The sequence below is a fragment of the Homalodisca vitripennis genome, chromosome 4, assembly GCF_021130785.1.
Source record: "Homalodisca vitripennis isolate AUS2020 chromosome 4, UT_GWSS_2.1, whole genome shotgun sequence".
Taxonomy (NCBI): domain Eukaryota; kingdom Metazoa; phylum Arthropoda; class Insecta; order Hemiptera; family Cicadellidae; genus Homalodisca; species Homalodisca vitripennis.
The window spans coordinates 51,905,001-51,921,621 of record NC_060210.1 but is presented as its reverse complement, the minus strand read 5'-3'; the positions used below and the strand labels follow the sequence as shown (position 1 = coordinate 51,921,621).

The following is a 16,621-nucleotide window of genomic DNA, read 5'->3' as shown; positions in this document are numbered from 1 at the left end:
TCGTCAATAAAAAACTTTAAACAAAGTATATAGTTAAGTTGTTATTCTAGGACTTTTCACTATCGATTTTGTTCGGATCAATCGGAATAGTTCAGATCACGAATAGTAGTTTTCAAAATATATTTTCTACTGTATACAATTTACTTTATACTATAAGTTTACAACATAAGTTATGTATGTAAGCTTTATATATTATTAGTACAAAATATGTTACTTAAGTATTAGAAAAATAAACTTTTACATTTTAAGACACAAGTGGTTAAAACTAGTTTTTAAATATTACGTAGGAAAACATATTATATTTTTCTAAATGATCTACAAAAAAATAATTTAATTTTTGAAAATTGTAAAAGTGATAGTATGTAATAAAATAGAAATTGTTAAAAATATCGAACTTCTATAGATGATGACAAACTGTCGTCGCTACACAAACTGATCCTAGCCAACACACGAGTTCGGGTAGTCTGATTAACATGTCAGAGTCGTATATCGCCAAGACGGCGCTTTCCCTTCCCAATACTACACAAGAAAGTTGTAGGTTTGACTTAGCCATGACCCTTCTGTACTTGAGGACAAGCTCTGTCATCGCTACACAAACTGATCGTAGCCAACACACGAGTTTGGGTAGTCTTATCAGCTTGTCCCAGTCGTATATCGCCAGGATGGCGCTTTCCCTTCCCAATACTACACAAGAAAGTTGTAGGTTTGACTTACCCGTGTCCCTTCTGTATTTGAGGACAAGCTCTGCCATCGCTACACAAACTGATCCTAGCCAACACACGAGTTTAGGTAGTCTTGATTAGCATGTCAGAGTCGTATATTGCCAGGACGGCGCTTTCCCTTGCCAATACTTCACAAGAAAGTTGGAGGTCAGAGTCAGTCGTGACCCTTCTGTTGATAAACCAGAGCTTGCGTTGTTCACAAATACTTCTTAATTAAAGTATCCGTCGACCATACTTGCAACATTCACGCCATTTCATCCTCATCGTAGTAGCATATAACTAGTACTTTCAGTACTTCACCATTGCGTAAATATGAATTAAAAATGGACATAATATGTATAGATCACCTGTGCTGTCTTATGACGGTCTAAGACTGATAATTGTCTGATATCGATCATAAGGGGTCACGCCCGTTACGTTGTTCCAACTTCATGACTATGTCTAGATTTCACAGTTCCTTAAAGTGTCCTCCTTATTATTATACGAGAGTGAATACAAAAGCCATGTTACATAAAAAATAAATGCACTGTAATCCTTCAATATTTCAAAGTTGCAAAATTATGTCAATAGTAGAATAGAGTATGAAGACTTCCAACATGTGTTACTGTCGTAAACATTATCTTTAATACTGATACAGATTCTCTATAAAACTTAAATCTTAGACTTATTATATTTTGTAATAAAATAATATCTTAGTATTTGTACACCATAGAAGCAACAAATGTTGCATAATGTTATATGGCTTTTTTTATCACAATTATATGTAACAACAATCACGCGTCTACAATTTGGCGGAAGGGGCATGAGGAAGCGATGTATTGCAACCTATGTATGGTCAATATACATAATTTAAAAGGTCACTATTATAAGGACATATTGCAAATACTTTCTGCCATGAGCATTACACATTACACAGTGTCGGCTGTTGAAATGAGATTGTGTAAGATACACGGTTTTGGAATCATTTTATCAGCAAATGTAGCATCTTTGAGCATTGAAATTCAATTTTGTAAAAGAATTGAAACTTTGAGTATTGAATTTCGGCTATAAATAACGAATATTTGGATGTTTCTAGACTATTTTATGCAACGACGTGTTAGCTTCTGTAAACGAATTATTATTACGACAATAAGAGCGCAGCGTGTTATAAATAACAATGCGTTGATGACGTGTCCCCGCGGGCAGGGCCGACCAGCTGTTGGTACAGGGTGTGTGCGTCGCGACGCACGTGCTGGTCATTATCTCGTGCTGTTATCGCCCTGGAGCTGTTTTGTGTGTCAAGCAACAATAACTCTGTCCACAAATCTGCACACATCATCACTATACAAAACTGCTTGTTCAACAAACTTGCTCAATTATTCCATCAAATGATACGCCCAGTTGGTTTAGTCAATTAGAGTCCTTTCAATCCTCCTCTAGCTTCCAATCGGGATGCTTTCGAGGATACTTTCTCCTCCTAAGGAGAGACACGTTTAAAAACATTCCAACGTTTCTACAAAGGTTATTTTAGTCTTGAATGTAAAGTGGACTCTCTGGAAAACCACTTAAGTGAAAAATGAAATTTAATAAAAAACTATGTAGGTAATTTATGAAAAAACAATCTACAAGCTATTCACGATACATTTTTAATAATTTAACTGTTTTCAAACACCCATAAAGGAACCAAGAACTGTATGACGTTTTTTGTGTAACGTTTTTAATGATTACTTGAGGTTTGACGGCCTATATTAGAATCACCTTGTATTACTGTCCATGAGTCCTATTCAGCAAGTGCAGTCAGAGATCTCTCCGTGGGAAATGACATCCAGTAGACATTCACCATCATAAAACACATTATTGTCTATATAGAAGGTAAGCACCGCAAAAATGTTACGTCTATGGTTTTCTCGGTATATGTTGCCAAATGATTATTTCAAATTTTTTCCATCAAGCTAGTTTTCAAAGCAGTGTTCAAAAAATATAATTTCAGGGAAGATAGAGATGGTACTTAACGTACGACGCCGACTTCTAGCATTAACTTTCCATCTAACATTGTTTTGCTTTAATCTATGAATAAAACTGTCACGTGTTCAATGTCACATGATTGTACTCAGTGTGCTTACAAATTAATTCATTATTCAGTTTTATCGTTGCGATCATACTTGCCCATAAGACCAATGTCAAAACATTCACTAGTGCTCAACAAAATCCCATTGAAAGACACTATCATCGAAGTCAGTGTTGCTTATATAGAAGTGAAGCTGGATGCAAAATATCAAGTCTATAGGTAATTTCGTTTTCGAGATATAGTGTGGACAGACAGGCAGTTAGACAGACACACAGACAGAAATAACATTTTTTCACCCTCTCGATTGATAGGGTTCGCTAAAGCTCAGCCAATTACAGTAGTTACGTTTAAATAATCCTTGTAGTATTGATATTTGTAAGCATGATGTGAGTATGATAAAATTAGTTTGTTATTACAACAGTATAATCTACATTTCGTTCAGGGGGAAGGACAGGGGAGGATGAGAATTGCGAGAGAGAACGGCACGGTCTACTGGATACAGCGGTTTACACTTGATATCCGAGTGAAGCAACGACGAGCGAGGCTGCTACTTGGATGGGTGACCGCTGAGTTATTTTGCTCCCTTGTCCCCTAGCTAGTCACTTTAGGCCTTGGTCTCCATGTTGTGGTAGGGAGGACTCCACAGCTATAACTTTGCCTCGTAAAGCCTTACAGACGATATAGCTGTGTGCACTCAACATTACCTAACACTGATATCAATCATATTTATAGAAGTTTTAAACGACATAAAATAGAAAAAGTTATCATTCGAAGAGGGACATACAACATTTTGTTTGAGAAAAAACAATTTTATCAAGCGCTAAATATTTCTATCTTATAATAAACTTGTATTATTATTGAGAAGACGGTGGAAATTAACGTACCTCGAAGTAAACTGCTTATTATTTATTTTCAACGTAGTTTAGAAGTTTTACATCAATATGGTACACAATATCTAACATAAAAAACATCAGTGCATTGGATTGTTTGTTTTTTTCTAACAAGTATACCAGTAGATGATACATTTATTGAATTTTGAATGGAGATTCTAAAAACGATCTCAATATTTAATGCACAACAATAATAGATCTATAACGGTCGTATATCACTTTATTTCGTAATTCTGTATCAAATAAACGTGAACAATTAAGAAAAGATATATATATATATATATATATATATATATATATATTTCGTTTTGAGATATGGAAGGAGTTTATAAGTTAGAACTATACGTCTGATACAAGCCGTCTGTAGAAGAGAAGCGCAGTAAGGCCGGGGCATGCGCCGCGGGCGAGACGATAGCGATCTTTCAAGTGTCAACGGAACGACGTCAATTCAGTTCCGTCTTCATTCGGCGCTACAGAAAAATGCTCTAAAACATTTACGTTCATTGCCTTAGGCTGCGCCATAACGATTACAAGTGATAACTATTGGAGAATAATCGGAAAAGAATAATGACAAGATGTTTACTGTCTATCCGGTAGTTTTTTGTGGAAGTTTGTACTTCGAATAAAGACATACGAATAATTTAATATAAACATACGTCAAAAGTGTTTATTGTACTGTCTGTATGTCTGTGATTTTTAAGTTTTATTATTTATTGCTCAAATCGGTAGAGATAAATTCAAATGTGAACAAATGTTTTCTTATGTTACAATTGAACAATTACTTTTATATTATCATATCACGTTTCAGAATGACGAATGGTTGAAGTTTTTATGCTTAATAACGTAAAATATAAAAAATGGTCTCTAAGTAATGTAAATATAAGTATTTAAACTGATGAAATGCACGACTAATGGTATCATAAATATACAGCTCATTGGAAATAATGGTATGATTTCATTTCTTATTTGCATTGCTCTAAAAAACATATTTCCAAAATATTGCAAGCACAAACTGAGATCGAAGTATAGAGTTGACAAATTTGTTACATATATTAAGATGTTGTATATAAAGGTGGTATAAATGCTAAAATGTTTTCAACGGTACGAGAAATTTTTCAAAAACACAAAAAGGTAGATACCGCGATAATTATTTAACAGCATAAATTAGTTCTAGTTAAATATCAGTAACGCATTTTTCACATATGTATGCTAAAAATTAACTAAACAATAATGTCATGTGTGCAATATAACATATAAGACAAGAATTTTAAATTCAAAAAACAAAACATCCATCCGAAAGTAGCTCTGTTAGCGCAAGCAAATTTGCTTAAAAACACACGCATTGTTCTTGTTCCGGCAAATAATTTTTGCTATATGTGTTGGTAGTTTTATATACAGGAGGATAATATTTGTAATGACAATGAGATGGCCATAACCGCTTTACTGTGTAAAGCACCCCAAAAATATGAACGCAGTCGAATATTCCATTGCCAATTCCAGAATTCGGTTTGCACTCTGACAATCCAGGTGAAGCGCACACAAGTCATGTTAGAAACGTGGCTTACCCTTCTTCGATAGGAACCTCAAACAAATATAAACATAGCCCTTTCAACACATACCAAAACCTCGGCATCGGTCCCGCCAGCACCGGACACTGACACTAAACACTCGATACTCGACACTCAACACTCAACACTCAACACTCAACACTCTACACTCTACACTGAACACTCGACACTCAAGAGCACGACCGATACACAGACTGTCATCACTCGGCCCGCATACTGGCGAGACCAAGCCTTATCACTGGAGTGAGAGAGAGAGAGAGAGAGAGAGAGAGAGAGAGAGTGGGAAAGAGAGAGAGGGCAGTGATAACCCGCAGTGATAGTAACATTGACTCAGCACTGTCATTGCCCGTCGAAAGTTGTAACTACTGGACTTCACCTCTTATAATGCAATTTATACCATGTGTTCGAGTTAAAATTTAACTGAATCCTACCAACGTACTACACAATTACTAAACTAAAATCAACAAAGTGGCGCACATACTTCAAAATACATATGACAGCTCTGTAATGAAATATTGGTTTATAATCATTTTTACGCAGTTTTATCTCTATAAGACTATGGAATTAACTTCAAAACGACTATAAGATCACCAACTCCAGATCTGCAACCACTTTTCAACAACTGGAAACAGCAGAATTTGTAGTAGTTCACTTGAATCTTCTGATCATCACGATTTAGTCATGTTTTGATACCAAAACTGCGAATTATACTCATCAATTAATTGATGTTTTGTTGGTGGTAAAGGAAGGAATTCTGGATATTTAATCGGTGACAATAACGAGTATTATAATAGTAACATAAGCTCAATAACAGTACTTTTTGATTCCTCTGGCCTCTATTACACTTCTAAAGCGACTAAATATATTTCAATTGGGTTGTTAAATTTAATATCTATATCAACTTGATATTTCCCTCGTGAACATATAGCAGATCAAAGTAACAGTATAAGTTTGATCCAATTGTTATATTTTTCAATGGTACTGTTATATCTTAAATGGCTTTTACTTGAAAAGGACCAACAACAAGGTCTTCTTTATGAAAACATAGAAAAATGGTGTGGTCTGGGAAAAATAGAAACATTACATTTTAATTAACTTTTATTATAATTAAAACAACTGTTATACAAACAAAAATCTATATCTGACAGAGTTCTCGAAATACACTTATCTTTTTATAAAATGGTCTAATTTTTATTAAAAAAATGTTTCTAATAGGCACGAAACTGTAACTCTAGAAAAATATATGGTACTGTACCTTTTAAAAGTTTGAATTTCGGAATTGTTCACAAAGGCAAAGTATCCCATATTTGTTTAAATGTTTTCTGGCGATTCCCTGGTCATGAAATTTTATTACAATTTGTATATACGTTAACACACAAACTAAAGACGAAATAGCTGTTACAAAATATTTATTCAAAGTTCGGTTTGTGGTATAGCTGTTACTAAAAACGTAACGTAGTTTTTTTAATCCTATAAAAATGTTGGTATAAAAGAATTTTATTTTACTTCTTAAATTTTGCCGAGTTCTGAGTCAAGATGTATCTAACGGTTGAACCCTTACCTTTATAAATGATTTTTTAAGAAAACATTCTCAAAAGCATTACAATCCGGGGAAAGGTATACTTTGAAGAAATTACCTCATCTAAAACAGTCACTCCAAATTCTTCATCCAAAACTATGTATAAAATACAGTAATATTGGATAAGCTTACGCAGATAAAAGAGGCTGTTCGTTCTAAAATGTAATATCAATCCCAATCTTTGCGTAATCAATTAAAAGAGGTGCTAACACTAATAGGATCCCAATCAAAAGTTTTGTTCAGCGAAATGCAAAATAAACTAGGAAATCAACCAGAGTTAATAAATGAGTTGGATTTTACGTATAAAAATATGGTGAGAGAAGTGAGTCACAAGGTGGAATCATTAGAAGTAACAGTAGCTAAATTGAAAGACCAGACCGAAGAAAAAATATATATGATGAAAGACGATGTGGAAAAAGTATTGCAGATATGAGTACCGAATTTGGTACACAGTATATGTAATTAGTTAAAATAAATTTGAAAAATGTACACCTGCCAAAATCTGTCAAATAATACCTGGAATGACAGTAAATCCGAAAGTCGTAAAGGAAAACCTAACAGAATACTATGGACGACTTGGGCAATGCCTAAGATTTCCGTTTTGAAATGTCGAGCGCTCTTGGAAAGAACGAATTTGCTTCCAGAGATCTACATTGATATGGTATTTCATCAGTTAAAAGGATCTGCTGCTATTTGGTTACAAGATATAAGCGGTTTAAATTTGGATTGGGAAGATTTTCAGAAATATGTTCTCACAACCGCACATATGAATATGAATATGAATCATCAGCTATGAATATGTTATATGCTCTCTTGAGCTGCACTTAAAAAGGTTTCGACGGAAACACAACAAACCGAAATTGAAGCAAGTGCCTTTGTTATTAAAAAATACAAATTGCACAAGAGAGTACATCCGGAAGAGGTCAGTTATGACGAGTCTATGACATAAAATATTACAGAGCTATTGCATGACAAAATAAGATCTTTGGTTAAAGTTACAAGCCCGAGATCATTCGCCGAATTGAGAGACATTTAAGTAGGTACACATTAGGATAACATCTCAAACTTATGAATCGAGATGTATATAATTATAAACAGCTGATCATCGATGGTCAGCTGAGCATATGTTGGCAGAGCTTCCGATTGCAACCATTTGTAACGTTGTGTGGTGTTCCGAAGTTGTATTAAATAAATTTAGTTACTAATTAATATTCTCGTCTATTGATGTCTTTAGTTTAGGAACGATGGTATATTCTTAATACGAGCAGTACTTGAATATTCACCAACTAAATTCGAAACAATGACATAATTTTAATAAGTTAGATTGACACAAGCCACTGGTTCGAAATCGACGATTTTGCCTAATTCTGTTTTGGGATAAATGAAAAAGAAATTTAAAAACGTTTAATGGAGTTCTATTGACTGACACGCACCCTGTTCGCAGCCTGAGCTCTTAATTTTGGTTTCTACCTGGCAATTTTTAGATTTGTGTAGTTATCTGTATTTCAAATGATAATTCTTGATAGAAACAACTATCCTAGAGACTTTATATTAAAGTAACCAGATGGCAACGAGAAAATAGCAAATTATATAGATTTGTAAGAAATAATATTTTAGTTAGCTTTAAGCTGTGTTAAGTGTATGTTCATTGTATTGTATGTTGTATTTATTGAATTTCTACTGTTATTTGTTAAATATTATATATTATATTTTAATTTATTAGCACTATTTATTTATGTTCGCTCTTATCAATCTTATACTTTCGTTGGCTAGTTGATTGCTTGTTCCTGTTGCACAAAAAGTTTTTATAAATGTTTTTTCCTTTACGTAATTATTTATTATTCTACATTTGTTGACATCCAACTATGCTTTAGTTGTTTTTTTATGTAAAGTACAATTTATTTAAATCAATTTTCTGAGTTGTTTCCATACTTGAGTAATTATTGTTGTTTGTTAATCTTTATTTTTATTTTTTGTTATGTTTTAGATATTTATAACTTGTTATATCTTTGGATACTTATTATTTATTATCAAATTTTTGTATACCTAGCCTATTTTGTTACTTTATGTAGATTTTTTATCTGATTGTATTAATTTTATTTTCCGCTGTATTCTACCATCTATGCTTGTCTTTGTAAATTGGCTGCTGCCGTTGTAAATAAATAAATAATTAAATAAGTATGTGATAAAGTAACACTGCCACGTCATTCTGATCCAGACCTGTTGGATACTTCGATACTGTGTTGTATCGGTTTATTTACTACAGATGGGATTTGTGTCAAGTTAACGCAATCCGGAACTGACATTATAGGAAGGATGTAGCACCTGTTCGCAAGGTAACGTTTTTGATCGAACGATAAAAAGTTGTAAGACATTTTCCCGCACGTCTGTTAATGTTGAAGGGCATGGCACAGTGCCATACACTTGTGATGACGGTTGACGCGACATCTAGAGATCACGGCACCCGTACGGATGTGGCGGCGGCGTGGAAAGTTCTACACATTAAATTTGCTATCGTAGTCCAAACTGTAGGTGCGATACTACGAAGTAATTGTGCCGTCTATACGAGTTGTAAAAAAATATGCAATAAATGTTGTATGACACAAAACATCGTACGTCGTTTATTCAACAACTTACCTAACGGTAACAAACCATAATGCATAAGCTTACAATATCATTTTTACTTAAATATCTTGTACTCAACTTCATTATAAGATGTACTAGCTGTATCTGGTACTTATGAACTGATTAATGTTGAAGACTGTGAAATAATCACTGGTGTAGATAGATAAGTGAGTATTCAACATACATTGTATAAGGACTCCAGACGTGTATTTACTTAACATTGGGTTTTTATAAACCACTATTAATTACTGAGACAAGAGTAAAAATATATCTTATATACCTATATTTCGTAAAAAAAATGCATAGAAGCAGAAATATTTCTGATGTTTAAGTTTTTTATTGTTCGTTTTGGTAGTTTTCAGTGTGTTTCTTTTAGAAACAAAGCGATCAATACCCATTGTATGAGATGGAGTACTTTTAAAATTGAGTGACTCCACTGTGTAGAATTGTTGATAAGTTTACTAATTACGTTAGACTGATATTTAGAAAGTAAATTTAATAAAGGACCTAGTTGAGAAAGGGGAATCAGACGATTAAGAGGAAGGAGAGGATAGTGGGATTTCGTTCTATGTTACAAAATCCCAATATCCTTCCAAACCTTCCATCGTCTGTAACTAACTTTAAACAAAGTAAAGGAAGGAGAGGATAGTGGGATTTCGTTATATGTTACAAAATCCCAATATCCTTCCAAACCTTCCATCGTCAGTAACTAACTTTAAACAAAGTAAAGGAAGGAGAGGATAGTGGGATTTCGTTATATGTTACAAAATCCCAATATCCTTCCAAACCTTCCATCGTCAGTAACTAACTTTAAACAAAGTAAAGGAAGGAGAGGATAGTGGGATTTCGTTATATGTTACAAAATCCCAATATCCTTCCAAACCTTCCATCGTCAGTAACTATCTTTAAACAAAGTAAAGGAAGGAGAGGATAGTGGGATTTCGTTATATGTTACAAAATCCCAATATCCTTCCAAACCTTCCATCGTCAGTAACTAACTTTAAACAAAGTAAAGGAAGGAGAGGTCTATACCACTTTGGTATTGGTCAGATTGTAACAGCTAAGAGATGGCAGTAATTCTCATATCTCAAGCTCGTTGTGGCCTGAACAATGGGCTCTAACTAATCCGGGAACCAATCTCTAGTTGTGACTAAAATTACCGAAATCAGCACACACCATTTTAAAAGATTATCGTACTCATACTTCTTTTTTAAATTATCAAATATATGTTTTGACACCTGAATTAATTGTAAAAGAAAATTTTGCTTCTTTAAGGAGGAGTTTTGTAATAAGTCGCACCCAATTATGTTGATATCAGAATTTACACGCCTATATTTGATGCTTATATAATGGCAATGATTTTGCTAAAATCTATATTTCTTAGCCTAGCACGTAGGCTACTATGTACTATATACACGTCTCAGTAAAGAAACCGCTGCGTTTTAATTCTCATAAGGGAAAGTTACTAATGCTATCAGTGATGGTGTTGTATGACGTTGTAGGCTGCCAGGATCAACAATGAGCCAGAACAGCTGACACAACATAACCTCAATTACAACAATGAGTTTCCTCCAGTGAGCTAGAGGCAGAGAACTGTATTAAACCCCCCCCCCTCCGGCGAGCCACACCACTCAGACAATTTACGAGGCTTTGCATAATGTCCGGGGTTAATCAGGGACTGGAACTGTGAAATGATTTCCGTATTCGGGTCAAAGCGGTCGTTTCGCGCCAAATTGAATAAGCTTGATTAAATCAGGTGTGTCAAAGCGTCCCCGCCGACGCCTGCTTAGTTTAACTTAATCTACTTCTTTGTCCACTTAAGCGAGTCATGGATTTTTGTGAGCCTATGATTAGTTTGTATACAAAAGATGGTTAGAACTTATTTTATAATCGTAAAAACATCAATTGTATTTTCTAATAATTTATTTGAATGCATAAATAACATCATACGATAATGTTCACACCTCGAATAACGATAAAACTTAAAACAAGTTTAATTATGGATATAAGTAAAACAACGAGTACTAAAATAATTACAATTAGGATTATGTAATTGATTTTTTTATTAGAATATACCATCTAATTTAATATAATATTATCGGTCTCGGACTTTGCGTTGTGAACTACGACTCAATAGAAAGTTAAGGCCGGATCGAAGGAGATAGGTTGGAACATTTTATTTTATTTTTTATAACAAAGACTTCTGAAAAACTCCAGCAACACTTAACTATGTTCCGTTCCACGAACGAGTATATGTGTTTGTGATGGTTACGATCTGAGTTTATATTTCATCTTTACAAAACTAATTGAATTATTCTTAAAATATCTTCCGATAATTTAAAAGTTTATTGCAAAGTGGTACTAGAATCATTATTTACCGTATTGTAAGCTTCTGAAAGTAGAATGCTAAAGTGGATTCTACGAAACGAGAACTTTTTATGTTTAGTGCTACGACGCTCAATATACTTTTAAATATTTAGGAATTGTTTTGTCACACCTTTCTAAATCTGCGTCGCTTTATAACCTGATAGTAAGTTTCAGGCATAGTAAGAACTTTCTTTAAAAAATCTTGCGGGGCAACAGACAGGCCTGAGAAATCTAAGTTGACAAGACGATTTAAAAATATTGAACAAGCACTTCTACACACGAAATTACGACAAAACCTAGCTGGCTCATATTAGTGCAAACAAGTATGTGATTTAGAAAATATTCTGCATTCAATATAACAATGTTTACTGATTGTATCCAGATAAAAAAATCTATATAAAGTCTGCAGACGGTTCGCGAACACTTAATGGATGAGACCTATGGACCTTTACAAAACATGGCAGGTTACTAAAGATATGCTGCTTAAATCTCTGGTGATACAAATTTATCACTGGAGTATTTATACATAGCGAGTGGCCACCGCAATCTTCAACGCCACAATTGGCAACACTGGTTTCCGTGTTTATGGTTGTTTTTACTCGTCCTTGTGAAGAAAGTGACTTTCTACAGGCCACTGACCCGTTAGTCTGTCAGGTCACCGGCGCTGTGCGGTGTTGTACCCAAGTATCCCCGCATTCAAACTTCGTTACACCTAATTACATACCATTATTTCTCAAATAGTAAATTTGTTGTTGTTTTCCAAACAGTAATCCACACCATCAAGCACTTATAGTGACTCTTCAGCTAATATCTTAAGTGGTCTTGTACAATCAAACTATAAGTGCATTTATTCCCTTATATTCAAAACAAATTTAATTTCACTGCACTCAAGTGATCTTTGTGAACATACAATATGGTATTGTTATGTGAATTAAAAATAGTTTTATCAATTAATATAAATACATTTATTCTTAATAATTACGAAAAATAATAAATTAATAATGAAGAAAATCCATATTTTTATGTGCACGAGATCTTGGGTAATATTACCAGTAAGTATACAGGAGAAGGTTCGAAACCAATCTCGAGTACTTCTTTTAATTAGTAATACAAATGAAGATCTCAGGGAACGTAACATTTGGTCACTCCATTTAGTAGAAATTTTATTTTTTAGGAGAATGTGCCGATTCTTAGAGGGAAATTAATTTAATTAATGCTATGACTAAGTGAATAACTTCCAATTCCATGTATGAGATTTGGGGTCCTTGTAATTTTAAAATTTGTAATCTCTGAACTCCATGCTGTCCCTCTGCTATTATTTTTTTCACGTACAATATCTGTGGTGCCATCCTAAAATGTTATGTATAAGTTCTCGTTATTCTAGACTGGGTCCAAATTTGCCTCAAACGCCAACAACACTATATACAAATGACACTCAAAACCAGCCCAAGTGAAACATGTCTTGCCATGTAAATCTAATTCGGCAACATATTCCATCTTATTGTTCCCTGCCATGGTTCAAATGCATCCTAGAATAATCGTAGGTATAAGTAAAATCATTTCCCAATTATTTGTGGGGTAAAAGCTAATGTTAGAGCTCTGTTTAGTTTTAAAAAGGTAATTTATGGCCTCTCTCCTATTCTAGTACAGTAGGAGGGAAGTTTTGTACAGCAGCTGTGAGGTAAATTAATGATTTCAAAGATTCAAGTCTCAGCATACAATCCGATTTCATTACTCCTGGATAGTATCCACGTCATTTCAAAAAGAGAATTTACTCAGACAGCTACTACATATGTAACTACAGTTTGTTCTACATTGTACTAGAATTTGAACCTTTATACATTAAGACTCAGGTAACTTATATTGATTTGTAAAATTTCAGTCTCCGCACTTATTTTTGTGCTGTTGCTCCAAGACAAATTTTTTGATACGGACGTTTCTCGGGCCATTATCTTTAAATATATGTTCCCTAACATCTGTGAAGTAATTTAGGGTAATTGAGAGAAAAATTGAACTCAGCGTTTGATCAAAGTTGATCAAAATTGATCAAGACGAATTTTTTATATTACCTAAAATAGAGATGTTACTCGTTATATTGTCATGAACATACATATGTTCCTTAGCACCTTTGGAGTCACGGTATTAGAAGAAAACGGTAACTTTTCATCTTATTCCGTATCGTTGCTATAGACCGAATTTGTTTTGTTTACTCCAATATGGACGTAACTTCGAAGACAGGCACTGGAAGTGATAGTTCCTCGCATTTCTGAGAAACAATGAAGCCTATCACTCGAGGGGCAAAAAATCTTTAATTTCTGCCTGTTCACACGATATCTTTAAAACGAACTGAAGAAATAAATTGGGAATTTGTTACGGTGCTTGATTTTTCTGTCGGTAAAATCGAAGTCAATGATTGTTTATGTCGTTCCATATTAGGTAAAGTCTATCCGCAGAATTATATATATATATATATATATATATATATATATATATATATATATATATATATATATTGTATGCAACGTCAGCAAAGTTACGTGGCACGACTTATACCTACCTTGTTTAATTAAAACACAGTATAACAAATATAGCTGATATACAAATTATTCAACACCAATTGACAAATGATAAACAATAGAGAAACATTGTGGTAAGAAATGCAAAAGAAGGATATTTGTCCTATACGTTGTTTAATATTTACTAATTATATATATATATATATATATATATATACAATAATCTTAATAAAGTATTTATTGCATCTTTAAAATAGGTGAAACGGAAAAAGAACGCAATTTCAAGCATTATCCATGCACTACAAAGCGAACGTACACTTGGATGTACATCAAATTATTAAAAGTTCCTCGTAGTTATATTCATTTTAAATACTATAATATGTACAATTACTTTGTTTTACACTCGTATATCCATTAGAATATAACACAAACATACATTACATTTTTTATATGTTTTTGAATTGTTTATATTATTGTTTTACATGCCTATTTCGTTTCTTAATTAATCACGAAATAGGCGAAGTGCTTTATGTAGAAATAAGTGGTCATCATAAAGGTTCTGTTCTGGGATACAAATTCTTACTCTTTAATAAATACTCTCTAGGTACAAATCAGGTGAAGAAGTAATGCCCAGTGAAGTGTGTAACCAAAATTACATAACAATTTAATTAATAATGTGATTGTATGTTCCATTGTAATAACATATTTTATTTTAAAAACGCAGTATCACATAGCTAAGTATTCATTCTATAAGACCAAGCAGTGAAGAGATGTTAAGATCTAATTAAAGGCCTAATTTAATTTAGAATTATTTATTATAATATTCATTTAGAAGTGAAGACTTCATAACAATACTTCAAATACAACGACTTGCAAACATTAACTGTAAAGAAATCGCTGAAGAGAAGATACAATTTTAACGCCTTGGATTATTAGACTTAATAATAAGAGACTTTGACAGATGATTATAACACAAACAGATATAAGTAAACATTCATACTATATTAAACGCCTCTAGGTATAAATATGATCAACAAACAGTATCTGTATAGATGAACACTCCATTGTTAAACTAGGGAATTATTAACAATTTACATTTATTTTCCCAATAAAAACTAACTTGTTACTTTATTTGATGTTGTATTTCACGTGTCAACTATAAAGCAATATTAGTTAATGGTGATATCCCTGCCAGCGTTAATTAATTAATTATATTATAGAATACTACGACGTACGGCTTGACAGAAATGTACTGTGGTTTTATTGAATTCGCTCCCTTACATGCATTGTAATTGCTTAACCGCAAAATACAATACAACTGTAATATGGTACAATGTTCACTGAACATTGTTTACGGTTTCATAATACTGTTTGTTATTCTGCATGGAACCTAGTTTTGTAAAAATATGCATCGTTACACGACTATACATGTTGTGGTAATTATCTGATTATAGAAAAGTTAGATTGAGTACACAGTTCGTCTAATTAAAAAACATATTATACCAGTAACAAAGAATCGTTAATTGGCTTCTATATTGGCTTTATGAGTTTAATTAAAATAAATGAAGGGATTTGCATAACAATAAGATAGGCTCAATATTTAAGCTATTACATTTACCACTATTCGTTTTTGTTCAAATTAATTAATAGTTGCAACTATGTTTGCGCTGAATACTATTTACTGTAATGTATCGTCTTTTTATTTTCCTTATTGTAAAATGTTTGATTGTGTAGGACTTGTTATCATGATTAATACACTAATCAAAGATCATCTAAAGGTAGCTACTTCTGATAGGAAACTTCATCCTTGTTATCTTTTCCGTTTGTTATCTAATGTACAGTTCAAGTTCCAAATGAATGTCATTCTTTCAGTTTTCACAATTTCTAATTTTTATTCTTGTGAATAAACTCTACATTAAAATGACTAAAATGGATGTTCATCGACGTTTGACTTCTGTTGTGACAAGTGGTTCAACATGGGCGCTCGTGAAGAGAGGTGAGTAGAATATTTTGAGCACACCATTCAACGGTTGAGAGACCTATAAAGCGATTTCTAGAAACTGGAAATAACAATAGAATGGCAGTTCAGGTACGTAACGTGCAAACTTCAAGCCGTGTAGTACGTAAACATCTTAGAGAAGGTGATTTGAGCTGCAGAAGACCTGGCACAGGGCCTCTCCTCACCACTCGTCATCGAGCAGACAGATTTAGATTTGGTTAATATCACGTCAACTCGAACATAAACAAAATTAAAGAAAGTTCTGATCTCAGACTAGCCCAGAATTAGTCTAGCTTCTCAAGATACAC

The 16,621-nt window shown here is 33.3% G+C and overlaps 1 protein-coding gene across 4 annotated transcripts in view; it reads right to left on the bottom strand.

Moving 5' to 3' along the window:
• The window catches only part of LOC124359309 (TLD domain-containing protein 2), a 498,415-nt gene that overhangs the window by 288,696 nt on the left and 193,098 nt on the right, over positions 1-16,621 (bottom strand). Inside the window, exon 1 of one of the 4 annotated variants that reach the window (XM_046811948.1) lies at positions 5,279-5,397. The exons of the other annotated variants lie outside the window; for them this stretch is intronic. Coding sequence (XP_046667904.1) covers positions 5,279-5,292 — 14 coding nt within the window. The 5' untranslated portion in view covers positions 5,293-5,397. Of the gene's footprint in view, positions 1-5,278; positions 5,398-16,621 lie in introns of those variants that run through there. 4 annotated transcript variants of the gene reach the window in all.